The sequence below is a fragment of the Ischnura elegans genome, chromosome 11 (assembly GCF_921293095.1).
Source record: "Ischnura elegans chromosome 11, ioIscEleg1.1, whole genome shotgun sequence".
Lineage (NCBI taxonomy): Eukaryota > Metazoa > Arthropoda > Insecta > Odonata > Coenagrionidae > Ischnura > Ischnura elegans.
The window spans coordinates 59388399-59406570 of record NC_060256.1 but is presented as its reverse complement, the minus strand read 5'-3'; the positions used below and the strand labels follow the sequence as shown (position 1 = coordinate 59406570).

Genomic DNA, 18172 nt, shown 5'->3' with positions numbered 1-18172 from the left:
GTGTGGGAGAGTATGTAATTCGGTGGCTGTCTCGTGTATGGGGTGCTAGGAGGCAGCCAGCAGCTTTTTAGCGAGGGACACCTTTAGGTGTGAAATGCAGTTGAAAAATCCCATAATTTTTCTTGTTCGTACAATTAACTGTATACTCGTAATTTGCAATGAAAACTACAGGCATCGGTCGGCAAACGTTTAGACCATACGAAAATTGAGACTCGGATAAAGACCCAAAACTTATATTGCAGTGTTAACTTCAACCTGCGGGGAAATATTTCACGGCGAATCATGAAATTTTTCAATTGACCGTGGTTTACCAAAATTGGTACATCATCCCCAGGGTTTATTGTGAGCTTATAAATACGCCTTAATAAATTGTTCTGAACAGTTATTGGAGCGGGTAGCTATGGATAGTATCTGGTGAACTGAAAGAAAATTTTGAAGCATATTTGTTGGGCTTTAATTTAATATCTCATTCCTCATGCTAAGTATTATTCAATCTGATGATTGGCACTGCGGTCTAAATGGTGGGAAATTTTCAATGTATATGTTATTGTCATTCTTTATTGTGTAAAATGAGTTTATCGGTGTATAAAGCACCAATTATTGCGTAATTTTTGACGGAAAGTGCTGAGAATTCGTCACGCATATGTAATGCTGACGTATTGATGTTGTATTCCGTGCCTAATTTTTGAAAAATGCACGTTATTGTGCGGTTTTTGCTGTAATGTTCTTACTGTTGCTGAGCTGCGAAGTCCTCGCTTTTTGCCCGTAATTCTTTCCGTGAAGCATTAATGTGACTGATGGGAAAGGGCGTGGTCTCCATTGCCTTTAATAGATTGAAAGAACGTAAAGGTATACCCCATTTGAAGTCGTTGACCTCATCTGCGAATGATTGCGTTGGAATATGAATATTTTTCCGTGAAGTGACTTGGAATAAGGGATGAGCTGCGGGCTTCATTTTTTCTGGGGTCACAGCGTAGATGTCCTCGTCACCCAGGATTCTTAGTTGCATGGAAATTAGAACTGAAGTCAAGAGAAAACCTTTTCTGCCCTTTTTATGCAGAATTATATTTGTTTATCGTATATCCAACCTTAACCAAGGAGCGCATTTTGATGACACTTGATATGGGCACTGTAGTTAAAAGAAGACTAATATCTGTCCGCTCTGCCTAAGCCTTGTGTATGAAGTCTTCAATTACCCTTTTTTCGTCTTAAAACATACATACCGTTATCTTTTTTGTTTATTCCGGTTTTATTCTCATATTGTTATGTGTTGGACCATCTGGAAATAATGGTTACGTTATGGATTTTGTCAGCAAAACAGTGAGTTTGATTTCCAAGCCGAGATAATTTTTGCCGTTGTGTATTCCGTCCCTCTCGTCATGCTCATCAATCTCCCATTCCATTAAAGTTGAGATGATTTCTCATGAAAGAAGAGATTGTTTTCTCTTCACTGTTTAGTAACAAGCGGTTTGAGATTTGCTGATCACTAAGTCGATGCCTATACAGTATACTCTTACAAGTTACTTACTCTTATTAGTTGCAAGGATAAAATTGGTGTAGCTTTTTTCCGCAAATTGTGTTAAAAATTTATCGTTTCTCAGCATGAATATCGCCTTATAAGCCATCACAACGTAACAGTTACTACGTGTAAGTGGTGACTTTACATCTGGTGATATTTACATCAACCTACGTCTATACGATACCCTGGAAGCTATCGCTGATGTGTTTTGCTGGGGGTGTTTCAACGTAGCACGCTCCATACTACATATAATGGAGTTTTAACTGCTACCATAATGATATGGTTACAAATGTGAAGGTTTGGAATGCCGAAACAAGTTTAGTGGTATGTTATTATTTTAAAACTCTATTTAAAAAAGTATGATATACTCTGCCACTATAAGTCGTATAGCGCTCACTCAGGATGTGTCACTATTCTGTTTTCTCTGATGCATTGAAAATTCGTACTCGTAATATTAACCGGCGATGGAAGAAAAAAGGAAGTAATGGTCAGTAGATTAGTCTAGGCGAAGAGAGCATTCTATAAAAAGATGAGCCTACTTACAGCTCAGAATACAGTCATAGAAGTAAGGAGACAATCACAAGCTACATATAGAGCATGTGTCAGTATGGTAGCTTGGCTTGGACGTAAAACGGATGTAGAGAAGTCATTAGTGGAAGCATTTGAATTGTGGTGTCGGAGTGGTGAAGATAAAATGGATCGACCGAATAAGTGATGAGTAAGTGCTGAAAGAGTGGAAGAAGCCTTCTAAAAATCATAAGACGAAAAAGGGACAACTAAGTCTGCCACATCGTGAGAGATGATGAAGACTATCAGCGAACTACCGGTGGACGGGAAGAGGTGTAAGGGACCGTAAACTGTGGTATTATTTATTATTTATTTTTATTATTTATTTATTATCAAATTCCCCGTAAACAGCACATGACGGCCTTTTACAACGAGGGTTTCCAATATTAACAAAGCACAATACAAACATCCATGCCCTGGATAGGGATCACCTACCCAGGCGGGATTCGAACCCACGACCTACGGTTTGGCAGGCGAGGACTTTACCCCACCGCCACCGAGGCCGGCCGGCCGGATTATTCGAGTTAAATAGCAATTCGTCTGTTTAAAAAAGGCTAGATGATAGGAGAGCGGAGTGGAGAGCTGCGTGAAGTCTATGTTATAATGAGGAACTTGCATGGGTCGTAGATTGCTCTAAAAACTATTTTGAATAAGTCAAATGGATACATTAGCTCCCAAAAATACCTTCAGTTTCTCCATTCAACATCAAAAGAAATTAAAAAATTGCATTTAAAATCGAGAAAAATTTCTCTGAGCCGACCACTGCGCGAAGACACCCGAGCGTTGCCGAGGCCAGTCGTGACGTCATAGGTGCCTAAACAACCGTAGGGAGTAGGGAAATACGCTGAGCGCATGGTGTAAAATTTGTTTTGAGGGAGTATTTAGCCGCTCATCGTCACTTTATTTTGTTCTGTTATTCTTGGGCAAGTTTTCCTATTGCTATTGTGCCTAGATTATTACTTGGGATATTAATAATGCGGCATCGGGATGATGAAGTACAAGCGTTTCACTTCATGTGGTTTGGTTATCAGAGAAATGGATGATAACGTTGCCACTCGTTCGAATAGTACACCTGAAATTCATCTACGTCTACATAATACCCCGCAAGCCGCCTAAAAGGCGTGTGGCATGGGGTGTTAGGACACCAGGACGGTGTTTCAGAGTCTCCCTTTCCGAGCGGATCGAGAGACTTGACGCGGATTCTACGTCACTTACTATCGACCAGGCAATCCGTGCGTTTCAGACTTGCTTCCTATCGATTCAAGGACAGCTTTCCGATAGGATAGAAGTCGATTGGACTAGATGTGTCGGAACGTCATATCGACTGCATACGGTTGTTTCAGGTTTGTCTGTTTTGATGCTGTTGGTGTAAATTATTCGGCTATAATGAAATAATACCACATTATATCATTAGTGCCGATTTATGTGGATGGTATTCAAGAGTAATTTAGGTGAAAGTGCTTTTAAGTACCGTGTGAATCAGATAATAAATACGGAGACTGTATCACAGTCGGTGCAAGTTTGTTTACATCTTATTTGGACGAGTAATTTAGCAAAAAGAGGGCGAAACAAGTTAGAATGCATTTCGTATTATATTTAATAATATGCAGGTAGCATAATGTTTTGGAAACGGGTCCTTCACTTGGGAAGTTAATCATTTTTACTGGTTTGTTGTTATTGTTTTCATGACTTAGCATCGGAGTTTGACGCGTTAATTCGCTTGATTTCATTTTTTACTTCCTAAATATTAGTTTTTAAATGGCATGATTAGCTTGTAGTGATATATCTTCTGCGATATCACTGTTATGTTCACTTTCCAGCATATGTTGTACAACTGTTGTTGCTCGTGCACCGTTGATTCTGGATTTCACTTATGTGGATGTCATGTCCTAAGTTTATTTGTTGCCTTTAACTGGGTAGCTACCCGTAATTGATCTACTTATCTATAATATCTGTTTACTTATCTTATAGATTAACTTATGTACTTGGTGCAATAAATGAATAAATGTTCGTAAATTATTTTGATCTACTTTCACTCTGAATTCTTTACGGATATAAAATGTTTCTAAATGTAATAGTTATACAAATCTACCCCGATGGACGCCTTGAGGAATCTAAGGTACCTGCAGAGGAGAAGGAGAAAGCAGGAGATGCTGTTGCGTAGAAAAAGGTTAAGGGAGTTAAGGGATCACTCCGATCCCTTTAGTGTGACAGAGGAAGTTTTTAAAGGATTATATCGCCTTAACAAAGCCCTTGCACGGGAGCTAATAGAGGAAATAAGACCTTACCTCAACAGTGGGCATATTTCAACTGCGTTGAGCATTGATGTCAAGGTGTGTGGTTATTCAAGTTTACTAAAGGGAAATCTTTCATCAAAAATTTTAAGAAACTGCTGGAAAAATTAATATATCTAGTATTATATTAACAAACAATAACTTTATGAATTATAAAGAGTATCAATCACATAAGAGGTAAAATGACTTATTTGACAAATCATTTCTTAGTTGGCCTTCAAATTCGTAGGTACTCCTAAAATATTGAAGTATTCAGATGTTACAGGTTGTGCATGATATTAACTGATGTAAAAATTCCTTGAGAACTTAGGTCCTTTGTGCGTTGCACTTTTATGCTCAAGGCTCTTACCAGAAGTCCGTGGGGAGTAGTGCCCAAATAAGCATGAGCCATGCCAGTGTCAGTAGGGCTATTGAGGAAGTTACAAATGCCCTTAACATGCCTGGAGTTCTGGCGAAGTGGATCAAATTCCCAAATACGCATTTGCAAAGGAGGCAATACATAGAGAAGTACAAATTTTGATTTTCAAAAGTAGTTGATTTATTATAAAATCAATTGGACAAGTAAATTTCAAAATAAATAGTCATTGCTGTGACTTCAATCACATAGTGCTGTAATCATCATGTCACAAGAAAGTTTAACCTTCAACTTTACCCTTATATAGCACGAAAAAAAAGTTCACCTCTTGATAGACAAATAATTCAAGCAAAATAACAGGAGTCACATAAAATTTTTTAGTGATATGCATCACATATATCACAGCAGCAACCAAAGTCACTCTTTCAATATGAAAGTAATACTTGTATAAATAAGGTGATGCCTTCCTCATCATCATCATATATCACAACAGCAACCAAAGTCACTGTTTCAATATGCAAGTAATACTTGTATAAATAAGGTGATGCCTTCCTCATCATCATCATATATCACAACAGCAACCAAAGTCACTCTTTCAATATGAAAGTAATACTTGTATAAAAAAGGTGATGCCTTCCTCATCATCATCATATATCACAACAGCAACCAAAGTCACTCTTTCAATATGCAAGTAATACTTGTATAAATAAGGTGATGCCTTCCTCATCATCATCATATATCACAACAGCAACCAAAGTCACTGTTTCAATATGCAAGTAATACTTGTATAAATAAGGTGATGCCTTCCTCATCATCATCATATATCACAACAGCAACCAAAGTCACTCTTTCAATATGCAAGTAATACTTGTATAAATAAGGTGATGCCTTCCTCATCATCATCATATATCACAACAGCAACCAAAGTCACTGTTTCAATATGCAAGTAATACTTGTATAAAAAAGGTGATGCCTTCCTCATCATCATCATATATCACAACAGCAACCAAAGTCACTGTTTCAATATGCAAGTAATACTTGTATAAATAAGGTGATGCCTTCCTCATCATCATCATATATCACAACAGCAACCAAAGTCACTCTTTCAATATGAAAGTAATACTTGTATAAAAAAGGTGATGCCTTCCTCATCATCATCATATATCACAACAGCAACCAAAGTCACTCTTTCAATATGCAAGTAATACTTGTATAAATAAGGTGATGCCTTCCTCATCATCATCATATATCACAACAGCAACCAAAGTCACTGTTTCAATATGCAAGTAATACTTGTATAAATAAGGTGATGCCTTCCTCATCATCATCATATATCACAACAGCAACCAAAGTCACTCTTTCAATATGCAAGTAATACTTGTATAAATAAGGTGATGCCTTCCTCATCATCATCATATATCACAACAGCAACCAAAGTCACTCTTTCAATATGAAAGTAATACTTGTATAAAAAAGGTGATGCCTTCCTCATCATCATCATATATCACAACAGCAACCAAAGTCACTCTTTCAATATGCAAGTAATACTTGTATAAATAAGGTGATGCCTTCCTCATCATCATCATATATCACAACAGCAACCAAAGTCACTGTTTCAATATGCAAGTAATACTTGTATAAATAAGGTGATGCCTTCCTCATCATCATCATATATCACAACAGCAACCAAAGTCACTCTTTCAATATGCAAGTAATACTTGTATAAATAAGGTGATGCCTTCCTCATCATCATCATATATCACAACAGCAACCAAAGTCACTGTTTCAATATGCAAGTAATACTTGTATAAAAAAGGTGATGCCTTCCTCATCATCATCATATATCACAACAGCAACCAAAGTCACTGTTTCAATATGCAAGTAGTACTTGTATAAATAAGGTGATGCCTTCCTCATCATCATCATCATATATCACAACAGCAACCAAAGTCACTCTTTCAATATGAAAGTAATACTTGTATAAAAAAGGTGATGCCTTCCTCATCATCATCATATATCACAACAGCAACCAAAGTCACTCTTTCAATATGCAAGTAATACTTGTATAAATAAGGTGATGCCTTCCTCATCATCATCATATATCACAACAGCAACCAAAGTCACTCTTTCAATATGCAAGTAATACTTGTATAAATAAGGTGATGCCTTCCTCATCATCATCATATATCACAACAGCAACCAAAGTCACTCTTTCAATATGCAAGTAATACTTGTATAAATAAGGTGATGCCTTCCTCATCATCATCATATATCACAACAGCAACCAAAGTCACTCTTTCAATATGCAAGTAATACTTGTATAAATAAGGTGATGCCTTCCTCATCATCATCATATATCACAACAGCAACCAAAGTCACTCTTTCAATATGCAAGTAATACTTGTATAAATAAGGTGATGCCTTCCTCATCATCATCATATATCACAACAGCAACCAAAGTCACTCTTTCAATATGCAAGTAATACTTGTATAAAAAAGGTGATGCCTTCCTCATCATCATCATATATCACAACAGCAACCAAAGTCACTCTTTCAATATGAAAGTAATACTTGTATAAATAAGGTGATGCCTTCCTCATCATCATCATATATCACAACAGCAACCAAAGTCACTCTTTCAATATGCAAGTAATACTTGTATAAATAAGGTGATGCCTTCCTCATCATCATCATGTACTTATCACAACAGCAACCAAAGTCACTGTTTCAATATGCAAGTAATACTTGTATAAATAAGGTGATGCCTTCCTCATCATCATCATATATCACAACAGCAACCAAAGTCACTGTTTCAATATGCAAGTAATACTTGTATAAATAAGGTGATGCCTTCCTCATCATCATCATATATCACAACAGCAACCTCACTGTATCAACAAAAATTAACTGTTAAATAAAATTGATGGCTTCTACATCATCATTACATAAAAATTATTATAGAAAGGCTTCTCTTCAAAACAAAACTTACTTATCCTTATGCCTAAATTATGAACAAAAAACATCAACAAATAAATAAATATCTATCTTCTGGAGTTTCTTAACCTGCAAAGAAACAAAAGAAATAATTAAAATTATCTCCATTCTAGGCATTACCTAGCTTCACAAATCCCAGGAGTTGTCGGGTTTGTTGATGGTACTCATGTGGCCATAAGAGCACCATCTGAGAATGAGCACCTCTTTGTGAACAGAAAGTCTTTTCACTCTATTAATGCTCAAATTGTAAGTTTTTAATAGAAGGTTGCATAAATAAAATAAATATTCCAAGTATAATTCTATTTTGTGCATTTTTAGGTGTGTGACTCTGATCTCAAAATATTAAATGTGAAAGCCAAGTACCCAGGTAGCTCACATGATTCCTTTGTCTGGGCAAATTCTGGCGTTAGGGACGTACTGGAAAGAGTATGGAGAGGAGGTGAAGAATGTTGGCTCTTGGGTATGCAAATTGATTTTTTTATAAAGTAGGAAATGGATAATGCTTAGAAATAACCTGGGAATAAATATCTAAACAGGTGATTCTGGATACCCGAATGAGCCATGGCTGATGACTCCTATTCTCCACGCAGAAGAAGGTAGCCCCGAAGCCAGGTATACCAACCTTCATGCACGGGCAAGATGTGCAGTCGAGCGATGCATAGGGGTCTTGAAAGGTCGCTTTCGGTGCCTAAATAAGGCACGATTGCTTGAGTATGCCCCGCTAAAAGTGTGCAAAGTAATTAATGCATGCTGTGTGCTGCACAATCTGTGCCTCAGGGCAAACCTTGAGGAGCCAGTTGTCTTGGATGAGGAAGATAGGGAAGTGGCTCAAGACCCTGTTGAGGCACGGGGGCAAGTCGGAGATATTGCCAGGGCAGTAAGGGGGAGATTGGTGCAGCGAATATTTCATAGATAGGGTATTTGCCTAGATATTTTATAGGCAGATGACAGAGGCCACTGTACAGCCAGGCGTAGCTGGTCATTTGTCAATTATTCTACAGGGATTGGGTTGGTGTGATGGTTAAAGTGCTGGCTTCCTACCCATTCGGTCCAGGTTCAAATCCTGGGAGTGGTAGAGATTTTTCAGAGACTGCCCAATCCCTGAGTGAGTGCCTTACGGAGGGCACTTCAACTACAGCACTCCATCCATCAGATGGGATATAAAGTCTTGGGCCCTTTGCAGAGGGACAGCAAGAAATTTTGTTTGGGGAGGGGGGGTAAAATCTGGGGGTAAATTGTTTAAAAACAGGGTACTAAATAGAGGGTTTTAAACTAATTTCAGCACTATTTATAATAAAAAATTTTAATTTGTTGAAGAAATCTTTTGTAAATTCAAAATTTTATATTCTGGTTAAAATGAGTAGGGTAATGGGTAGGTATCAACTGAAAATAAGCACGAAGAAAACCAAAATATTAGTATGCAGCAGAAGAGAAGAAGTCAAGACTAACATTAAAGTAGAGAGGCAAAAACTGATAGAGGTGGATGAATTCTGTTATTTAGGAAGCAAGATAACTAGTGACGGGAGAAGTATGAAAGAAATTATCAGCAGAATAGCCCAGGCGAAGAGAACATTCCACTAAAAGAGAAGCCTGCTTACAGCGGGAAACTTAAATATGGAAGTAAAGAAACAATTTATAAGAACCTACATGTGGAGTATGCTCCTATATGGAAGTGAGGCATGGATAATTACCGCAGTGGAGAAAGCAAGAATAGAGGCCTTTGAAATGTGGTGCTATAGAAGAATGATGAAGATGAAATGGATCGACCGAGTTAGTAACGAGGAAGTCCTAAGAACAGTAGGAGAGAAGAGAAGCCTCATGAAAACCTTAATAAGAAGACGGAACAACCTTATTGGCTACATCTTGAGACATGATGGCCTGATGATGACTTTTGTTGAGGGACAAGTGGAAGGCAAGAATGGAAAAGGAAGACCTCGAACAAAATACATGGAACAAGTAAAGAGGGATGTGAAAGAGAAGAAAAATGTAGGTGTGAAAAGATTAGCTGATAGGAGAATAGAGTGGAGAGCCGCATCAAACCAATCTTAGAATTGTTGACCACTGATGATGATGATGTTAATTACAATGCTGGATTTCTCTCCACCCTTCCCTCCCTACCCCTTCCTCATGGTACAGATCACCTCAACTCTTGGCAACCTACTCCAAATACCATGCCACTTAATCTACCCAAAACTTACTCCTGCAAAATATCTCTCATTAACTGAGGTATTTCCCTCGCCATTGTGGCCATAGCATCAGCCATCTTCTCTGAGGCCGCAACACTTCGCTCCTCCAGTGAAGAAGCATCATCTATGGGATAAAAGTCAACATTACAAGAAAATTTTTATTAAGTAGAGGCTTACAAGTAAAATGAAATATTTTTGTTTAAGTGTGAAATATATTGATTGTGTACACTTCTTCCTTTGTGCATTCACTGCATACAATTGAAAAAAATGATATTGGTAGTATTGGATTCCTCGATGTATTTCTATTCTTTAATATTATTATGAATTAAAAAATGAAGGTCCAATACAATTTTCCCTCGTTTTTAATTAACATAAAGGTAAAGGAATGTCCATGGGACTTTACATGGGCATAAATAACTTAATAAATTCTTGTGAAAAAAGGTAAACCTTCCAGTCATTGGTGTTATGACTGAAAGTTCCTATAATAATTTAAGAGTTGTTGAAATTGTTGGCATGCAATAATTTACCTTTCTCAAGGCGGCACCTCTTCCGTGGCGGTGGAGTTGGGACACATGTCTCCTCATCTGAGTTGATTAGAGGAGGCGGGACAAATGTCTCATTAGAGCCAGCACTGATGTTGAACACATCCTCATCTATAACAACTTCCAACTAAAATGAAATAATACAGGGCTAAATATGCTGTGCAACCACTGTTCAACAATTTTGTTTCATAAATTCCCAAAATAATCATATGCACAAGCGAGAAATTTCAATACTAACCTCAATGGGATCCATCACCCCTTCCACCCCAGTGACTGCCACCTCACCAATGAGACCAAGAAGTCTCTCCTCCAAATTGGAGAGGGGCGTCACAGGCAATGGGGGTCCACCACCGGTGCCAAGGGAATGGCGACGGATTTTTGCTGCCTTCTGCTTTACATCGCACTTCCAGTCCTGCCAGCACTATTATAACAATGATAGTAGCATCATAGTACAAGTGTCACTAAATTACAACAAAACAAAATAGTAAAGAAGTATTTCATTACCTTCACCCACTTCCCCACATCTTTTGTAGCCCCACTGGGACAGGAATTCAGCTTTAGGCTTAATTCCTGCCACAGCTTCTCCTTTCTTTGGCTACCGTGGGGGCCAACCAACTTGTTGAAAGCAAGCTCATGGTGCTCGCTCATATATTCTAACATCACCTCCCTCTGCTGGCTTGACACCCTTTTAAACCCTGTATAACAAACTTATAATTACATCATGTAGAAAAACTAATGCACTTGATATATTTCAATAACATTAAGAATCACTCGAGTAAATTTACTGATCATTTTTTTTAATCCAGCAATTCCCCAGAAGATGTACCTACATTATAAAACCAAAAGCTATTGAAATTATTACCGAGGAAAATCCTGTTGGAATTCTTTCGCCCTTGTCCACATCTGTGCAGAAAGAGTTTGATTTCGGAGGACAATTTTCAAGCATATGATATAAACCATGTTACTAATTTATATAATGGTATAGTACATTAGTACCATTACAGTAGCCAAAGAGAGACATAGGTTGGAGTTATTCGATGGAGGTTAAATGTCACATAAGAAGATACTTCAAAAACACCTATAATGTCTAAATTCTGTTGAGTCAAGTAAATTTACAATGAAAAAGGTGCAACAATAGTAAGTGCGCCAATTTAGTCATGAAATGGCGTTGTAAAAATAACCGAGAACGAGCACCACAGACAACAATCAAACAACACTATTTTCCGATATTTTGACAATTTTTTTTCCAAGAAAGAATGGGTCTCGCCACTTCTTGTAACTTAATTCTTCTGATACATGGCCTTAACAATCAACAGTTCTCTCGCGAGAATATACAAACAAAATCGTTTAAAATTTACCTTAATTCTCGTAATTTGCACCAAACCACAGGAGATTACACTAAACAGAACTAAAAATGGACAATTATAAAATAATTTCACCCCGCACTGGCGTCAATTATGTGACAATATATCAACTAACATGCTTATGCTTTCCCATACATACCTTTTGCCTCCATTGTGAAGAGTCAAAACTAGCGGGAGGTTGTTTTCGCTGCTCACTTGTCTCTTGAAAACTGTGACGTTTAATCGTTTCCGGTTAAGGATGACTATTGACGTCATACCAAAAGCGGAACGCTTTCCGATAGTATGTGTGAAACGCACGGAAGACGAGCGTAGGATAGGTTCCCGATCGACTCGGAATGAATCCGTTTCCGACGCCGCCAATCCTACGAGACTCTGAAACACCCCCCAGCCTTTTTTTAGGACACCAAAAATTGATGCCACGACCCTCATGGAATTTGTTAAGACAAATTATTGCTATACGTCGGCGGCAAATCGAGTTGTAAAAGAAACTTGTAATACTGGAGGATAACGATCGTAAGCTGTGCTGTTGACATTAGAGTAAGCTGTGCTGTTGAATTTGGCAACGCCGGATTAACGGAGAAGGTAGTCCTATCCGTCCTACGGTACGAATTCACAGTAAAACAATCTGCACACAATCCACATGTGAGATCGCGAATCGGTTCCGCTGCCAACACACACACAAGCTACAACCTATTTCAATAGTATAGGTAAATCCATAAACAATATACTAGCATATACCATAATAATATAGTGGGAAATAGGCAAATACTCTTATCAAAAACTGGATGTCACTATCACATTCTTATATTCATCAAGTACAACTTACAATAACAGAACTCGTTATGATGAATACAACTATTTATTCACTGATTTAAACCCTTAAATTGTGACACAGGTGACATTTCTCACTACTATTCGTTGAAATAATGGAATAACAAACTTCACACACAGTTTTTATTTCAATAGCGTGTTCGTGAAATGTCATATCTACGGTGAACAACGGAGATTAGCACGCCACTGACAATTTTTACACTACTGTTAGACATTTATCGATAGCGTAGTATCACTTTTTACAATTCAATCACGATGGAACACTGATAACTCATGGCCGATATTTTTCAACCTTGTCAAACTTTGTGCATTACAACCACTGGCACTGTGATTATTAGCAGTAGCTTAACGGGAGATGTCACGTTGAAAATAACACTATTTTGGCACAAAAATGTTCCTAGATGTCTTCAATCAGCGAGCAAAAGTTGCATTGACTGGAATTCACCCCATAATACAAGCACAGACAGTCCTAAACGACGAATTCTCCGGTACCTACGAATAAACGGATTAAGTTATTGTATATAAAAGCTAAGCGGACATTAGTAAACATCAAAATCGTTCTAATTACATACTTAAATGAATGATATGCCGTCGATAACATCAACTTACAATTAACGTATCCCCCTTCCAATGGCCGTGGCTCAGACTCCTACAACGATATTATTTAGGTATTATCAAATTTTTGGTTTAACTGCTCCAGTTTTATATTTTATGCCCTTACTCAGATATTAATATTATAAATAATGCAAAATACGAGGGCTTCCAAGCCTCTATCGTCGGATATTTATCTTTAAATATAAAATAATCAACACGTCTAACAAACGAAGCCCTCACAACTGCTGGCAACTATTACAAACAATCACAACAATAGCTTCGCGTGATGTTTAGGCACCTTTGACGTCATCGAGGCTTCGTCGGCAGTGGCTTGGGGGGTGAGGGAGTTTTTCCCGCGCTTTAAAATTCGTTATATTTATCATTAAATATCTCGCGAAGGAAAACTCAGATTTACATGCGGTTTTCTTTGTTGTATTCAGAAAATAATTTTCTGTCCGCCTATGAAATAAAAAAAATTCATGCAAGTTCCCCATTGTTGACTCATGAGAATGATACTCGTTATGATATTATTGTTTTTATCTCGCTACGAGGGGTGCAAGGATTGCTACTGATCTCGAGGCCTTGTTCTGTGTTTACTTCGTCTTGTGTGCCGCGGATGAGTGGGTGGCATTCATAAATCTAAGCTGTGTGGCGTGATTTGGAGCGGACTTTCTCTTCCTTCCATTGTCACGTGGACGGGCAAGATGCTTCCCAGAGAGAAATCAGCAGGGCAGAAGAAATGCGAGGGTGGTGGATGTGTTTAAGCGTTTCAATAGCCTTCTCTTCCGTTCTAATATATCGTTTCTCGCTGACCAAACAGGATGTCCTCCGATATTATATCGCTTATTTTATCTTGGGAAAGCCGCAGTAACATATCCTCTCGGTGAGAATGTATGGTTACAACTCTGTGTGTCGCAGCAAATTCTAGCTGGAGATCCCCATTCGAGTTCATTTGAATCGTTGTTATACTCCTGAAGGAACATTTTATTTATCGTGAAAAATTGCATCCTTATATAGCTTTTCGAACATTTCGTGGTCAAGATAATTAACACCGAAGGACTTGCGTGCTGCACCCTAGTTGAATCCATGTTTTTCAATAATACACTATTTGTAGTGGAGAATTCAACGTAAATATCAAGTTTCAGGGTATGTTACTGGTAACAAAATACCTATTTTCGAGATCTTGCGGGTTTCACTGATAAGAGACTTACACCAAGACCCCGGTTTCACTTGGCGTAGCATCTTCGTTCCTCGCCTGCAAATTCGCGTTCACACGTTGCAATAAGCGAGGCAAATATTTAATTTGTCACTTGCTGAACTTCCCCTTGTGGTGATTCAAAATAAAATATATTCATCTGAGAATGTTACTTAGAAAGTTTTAAATGCACGGAAACGAAGGAAGGTAGGGTAGGGAATACATGTGTACAAGAAGAAAGTCGTGGAAGTTATGTGCCTTAGGTTAATCGGAGTGTGCCCTTAAAAATCCGCTTTTATTTCTCATGTTTATCTATCTTTATCTCTTCAGTCTCTTCATTATTATCTTGATAATACCACGTTTTACGCGATAAGTTTTCAAAATTCGTGTGGAAGTTACTTCTTGATTCCTGTTCTTTAACATGGTTCTCACATTATTTATCGTGGCGGAGGAGTTCCCGCCGTACCCGGCTGTTTGCCACTGCCAGCCAGTTAACAAAATGACAATTATTTTGCGGATATGTTTCTGTTGTATCAGGGTTGCCGACTTATAAAAAATATTGGGGAGCCCGTAGTCTTGCCTCGGGAAATTTTATAAATAGTTAGTCTAAAAGTTTTTAAAAAGCATTTTAGAAGAGTCACATGATCAACATTAGAACCCTGAAAACTCGACTCTCGAGAACTCGACACTGCAGGAAAACTCGACAAGCCTGATTAATACATCTTTTCCTCCCCACTCATGACGAATTTTTGAGGGGCTCGGGCCCCATCAAACCCCAAGGATTCGGCGCCGCTGTGTTGGATGGTTAGTGTGTTTTTGTTAGTTGATACTTTAATACTAAATGATTACATTGGATTCAAATACATTAATATGTATAATAGGCAAACATTTTCTTTCTAACTTTCCTTTAAAACCTGTAGAATCCTGGAAAATATACAAACCGATATGCTGTAGTCAGCTTGTAAAAGTAGTCTAGTTAGGGTATTCAAGTGCAATTCCGGGAAATAAGTATGAACGCAATTGAGCTCGTCGTGATATTTGAAAAGGGAAGCCAACGGCGGAGAAGCGCGGATGCAGGGAACAGACGATACGCTCCGTTGAAAGATGTCGTGGTAAGGGGGGGGGGGGAAGCGAAGGGGTATGGGGAGATGTGTCATCTTTAGCCATTCTGCAGGACCGACCGATCTTGTCTTCCTCCCCTCCACAACACACCTGCTTCCTTTTTGCTCTTCTCTTCCTTCCCCTTCGAAAGTGCATCGAACCTACTTTCGTTTTTTCCCCTTTCGTCCACATCTTCTCTTCCTCATCCCCATCATCAATTCTCTCCTCCTTCCCCCTTGCTACGTCTGCTCTTAACCCATACCACATCCTCTACATGTTCCTTGCGGATGGAAGGCCGGTTTTTAGAAAATGTGAGTGAATTGTCAGCCGTATGAGCTCTTATTGTTAGCTTGGGATAGGAATGACTTATGGGAAATTTAAGGTCGACCAGCATCCTTAAACAGCCTTACCCGGTATCAAGCACGAGAAGATTTTATCAATAGTATTTGCCGGGAAAGCCGACGATATTTTATTGAATAAGTCCATGAAAAAATGTTGGAAAGCATGGGGAAATTAGTAGAAAAAATACTTAAAATTGATCGATTTATATTTTTTCGTTAAGTTTTCTGGACCTTATTTTCGCAGTCATTGGTTTTATGCGCTCCTATCTGGTGTTTAGATATCTCAAACCATGAACCATTGAACATTACATCCCGGAATGAAAAATTACGTGGAAATATATAATGGAATGGAGATAGAAGATCCAGGAAAGACGACTGCTCGGCTTGGGAACAACCAAAATTAATTTTAATACAATGTGTGCCACATTTTGCTTTTGTAGTAATGGATGTAGTTCAGTAAGCGTGAAGATACTTATTCGTGTTTTGCTTAATTTGATTTGTCGCTACATCTCTTCTACAAAACGGCCTATTTACCCCGGCTAATCTCCTGTATACGGATTGAACCTCATCATTTCCGATGCATCGTATACCGGGCGACAAGCACTTTCGTTGGCCAGTTTGCTATCGTGATTCGCAGCTCACTGCGTGCTGGGTTATAATTACTACCCTCTGCCAAACACCTGTAAGATAGCTCTGAGGGTATCATAGAGGTTTAGGTGAATGTAACTTTAAAAACATTCAAGTTCGGATTGCCGGTACCTCTCCCTCGGCCATCTCACATCGCGAGGACACAGCTCTGCAAAATCTACCGAGAATAGTGGAGAATTTTTCAATTTTCAACATCATTCCCCCTGACATGTACCGGCACGAGGGTCTGAGGTCAACCCAGGATCTCAAATTTTTGTGCCTTTTTTGATTCAGTTGCACAACTTTTACGATGAGACAAGTATCCCCGAAAAAAAGTCCAGTCCGCCAAATTCTGTGCGTTTACAAAAATATGGATTTTCGTTATCAAATAATTTATGATCTATTTAAGCAATAAAGTAAAAGTTTAAGCAAACCTTCTCCTGAACCACTTTCATCTTCAAAAGTCATTTACTAAATTATTTACCAAAAATTTATTTATGGTATCTTTTCCATTTGCCGTTAATCTAGCCAAAGAGCTAATGAAGTGAGAGTTGTTCTCTATATTTTATTTTGTAACTTTCTATCACCTTACAAGTCAGCTGCATATTGGCTTCAAATTAAAAAAAAAACCTGCCGGGAAATCACAATACACTTTGTTGATTTAAGCGCTATCAATAGAGTTGTGTATGTGAAAAGTTAATGAAGTGCGTGAAGGTCATGACGTGGAGAACTTCCCCTAACGTCAATATTGTCATTCGCCTTTGACCTTTGAATTGATTGGATTTATTTTGGAAAATCAGACCTCCAAATTCGCAATAAAAGATATCATTAGTTATATTTTGCCGTTGTAAGGAAATTGTGGACCATATAAATGTATTGCACCTAAGGGACTTCTGGAAAAAGTAGCAAAGGAGCAATTTTTTCATTTTTTATCCCCTTTCGCCTTAGTTATTTGCGAGGACCAATCTCGATTTTTTTGTCTCCTAACCAGATTCTCTCTTCATCAATAACGACGAATACGAATTGAAGCTCGCCGAGTAACTTCAAAATTCTTCTATGTTCATCGATCTTCCTGAATTATTTTATTTTTTGCATCCCGTTGGTTCTTTTGCGGTTAGAATCCTAGGCATATCTCGGGATTCTTTACCTTATCGTCTGAATTTTCCTTTTTTTCATCCAGAAAGTGGGATCAGAAAATTGGGCGCCTTCCGCTATCTTTTTCCGATATCCTCCTCTGCTATTTCTTGAACTTGTGTGCTTCCATACTACGTCCATGGAAACCTTTTGACTAAAATGCCTCTTTCAAGGTCTTATTGTTCATGGTAAGAACGATTCATACCAATGGGCAATCTACGAATTTATGAATAATATAAACTATGTATTTGTACCAAAGAGACTATGAAAGTGGAAAAAATAGTTAAACCTCTTTCAGGGTATTGTTGTTTGTTACTGGAACTATTCAAACTAGAAGGGAATCTGATAGGTATTTATAAACATATGTGCGATATATTCTATTTGATTTTTACCAGAGAAAACATGAACGAGAATGTCAAATTCTTTTGTCGATGTTTTCGAGAGCTAAATGTATTCAATGAGTAAAGCGTTAGTGATCAAGGTGCGTGAAAAATTAATATCAGAAGAATTGATCACTTTAGATATTTT

At 38.1% G+C, this 18172-nt stretch overlaps 2 protein-coding genes across 3 annotated transcripts in view; one reads left to right on the top strand and one right to left on the bottom strand.

Annotated features, from left to right (window-relative positions):
• Positions 1-18172, top strand: part of LOC124168455 (serine/threonine-protein kinase 24) — a 528029-nt gene that overhangs the window by 37721 nt on the left and 472136 nt on the right. The window lies entirely within an intron of this gene.
• Positions 9804-12122, bottom strand: LOC124168457. The gene is made up of 4 exons (XM_046546717.1): positions 10962-12122; positions 10696-10878; positions 10443-10584; positions 9804-10039 (listed from the first exon to the last, which is right to left on the bottom strand). Exons 1-4 carry the CDS (start codon positions 11115-11117, stop codon positions 9924-9926), a joined length of 597 nt encoding a protein of 198 aa, XP_046402673.1. The 5' UTR covers positions 11118-12122; the 3' UTR covers positions 9804-9923.